This window comes from Bison bison, unplaced genomic scaffold, assembly GCF_000754665.1.
Source record: "Bison bison bison isolate TAMUID 2011002044 unplaced genomic scaffold, Bison_UMD1.0 scf7180017849819, whole genome shotgun sequence".
In the NCBI taxonomy this organism is placed as follows: domain Eukaryota; kingdom Metazoa; phylum Chordata; class Mammalia; order Artiodactyla; family Bovidae; genus Bison; species Bison bison.
The window spans coordinates 8851-10924 of NW_011480392.1; the positions used below are offsets into that span (position 1 = coordinate 8851).

General features: G+C 68.4%; 1 protein-coding gene across 1 annotated transcript in view; it reads right to left on the minus strand.

Annotated features, from left to right (window-relative positions):
• The window catches only part of LOC104994326 (protein jagged-2-like), a gene marked incomplete at both ends in the record, with an annotated part of 15055 nt that overhangs the window by 8700 nt on the left and 4281 nt on the right, over positions 1-2074 (minus strand). The window contains 5 exons of the mRNA XM_010847855.1: positions 88-201; positions 275-427; positions 726-876; positions 1717-1887; positions 1985-2031. Of these exons, the coding sequence (XP_010846157.1) occupies positions 88-201; positions 275-427; positions 726-876; positions 1717-1887; positions 1985-2031 (636 nt within the window). The remainder of the gene's footprint in view (positions 1-87; positions 202-274; positions 428-725; positions 877-1716; positions 1888-1984; positions 2032-2074) is intronic.

Below are 2074 nucleotides of genomic sequence, written 5' to 3' on the forward strand. Positions count from 1 at the left end.
GGTGCGGTGCGGGCGTGGGGCGTGGCGCGCTCAGCACCAGGAGGCACAGGCCCTGCGGCCGAGAGTGGGGCAGTGTGGCCCACTCACTGGTGTCACAGAGCTCGCCCTCCCAGCCACTGGGGCAGAAGCAGCGGAAGGCGTCCACCTCGTCGATGCAGGTGCCCCCGTTGCGGCACGGCTGGCCCAGGCAGTCGTCGATGTCTGCGGGAGGTGAGCGTGAGCCGGAGCCCCAGTTGGCCCGGCCCCCTCCCGGCCCTGGTCCACGGCTACTCACTCTCGTGGCAGTAGGTGCCCGTGAAGCCGCTGTCGCAGACACAAGAGAAGTTGCCCCCGGGCTGGCTGATGCAGTGTCCGTGGGGGCCGCACACGCCAGAGGGGCCCATACCAGCCACCCTGGTCCCTGCCTCAAACCCGCAGCCATCGACCACTGCCACAGAGACAAAAAGGGTCAGCCCTTCCTCTGCAGAACACGGCCACCCCTCGCCACAACCCCACTCTTTCGGGCCCAGCCCACACTACACCCATCCCTTTAGGCCCCGTCCCTGCTGCACACAGGCCTGCAGGCCCCGCCCACCGCACCCACCATTGCAGGCCCCGCCCACAATGCACTCACCTCTACAAGTCCCGCCCACTGCACCCTTTCCTGCAGGCCCCGCCTACAAAACTCATCTCTACAGGCCCCGCCCACAGCACCCACTCCCGAAGGCCCCACCCACCGCACCCACCCCTGCAGGCCCCGCCAGGACAGGGCGCCCGAGGCTCAGAGCAATTCTTGCCGCCCATGTCATCCGGGCAGGCGCAGTAGTAGTCCCCCTCCAGGTTGTAGCACTGGGCCCCGTTCTGGCAGGGGCTTGGCTCGCATAAGTCGATGTCCACCTGTGAGGTGGGGACAAACATGAGGGTGCTGCTGGCACCGGACAATGGACCCGGGCTCATGTCCCTACACACAGCCCCTACGAGCGGTCCCTGAGACCCAGGCCCACTCAGACCAGCCAGCCAGGCCTCTGCAGACGGAGCCTGGAGGACGGCCCAGCTCAGCCCGTCCGGACCCCTAGCTGGCCGGAAACACCTGGGTGGGCCAGGCCCCGCCCTCCGCCCCGCCCTGGGGCAGCCCTCTTCCGCGGCCTCCTGGGGCAGCATCCGGCCTTCGCCCCTCCCACTGGCAGGAAGGCCAGCTCCCGGCCACCCCTCCAGCCTCCACGGTGCTGTGAGCCCCAGCTGTGGGTCCTTCTGAAGAACCACCCCAGGCTCCAGGACACAAGACAGGATCTGGTGTTCACACCCCGCAGCTCACTCCTCTCCCGGGTAAAGACAAAGCAGGTCAGCGGGGGTGGAAGAGTGAGCCTCTCCTTGTCAGACCCGAGAGTGATACCCCCAGCCCACCCCAAGGCCCCTCTTTCAGGGGCCTGCAGACTCCACCCCATCACGGCCACCTGCCCTGCATCCGCAGTGAGAACCAGCCAAGGCACAGGGTAGCCAGTGGACCTGCCAGGCCTCCAGGCCACCCCACCAGGAGGGGCTGGTCCTGACAAGCCGGGACCCTATGCCTCTCCCCCGGCCCTGCCCAGCCAGGACTCTGGGGCTGGGGTCTCGGTCTAGTATTGAGCCTGGGACATGCTGCAGGGCCAACCCCCACCGTGGCCCCTCCCAGTCACTCGATGGGCCACCCGTGGCAGCTGCTGGGACCGAGGGGCAGGCAGCACGCATAGGCCTCACCTCGCAGAGCGGCCCTGAGAAGCCCTGGGGGCAGTGACAGCGGAAACCATCGACCAGGTCCTCACAGAGGCCCCCGTGGCAGGGGCTGCTGGCACACTCATCCAGCTGGTGCTCGCAGTGCCGGCCCCCGAAGCCCCGTGGACACACGCACTGGTAGCCATTCACCAGGTCCTGGGGAGGTGCGGGGCGTGGGGTGAGCCTCCCAAAGCCGCCCTCAGGCACCTGCAGCCCAACGCCTGCACCCCCCACAAAGTGTGCAGGCCCTCACCTTGCAAGTGCCGCCGTGCTGACACTGGCCCCGACAGTCGTCGACGTCTGCGGGCAGAGGCGCAGGTCACAGCGGGCCCTCCCTGCCCCC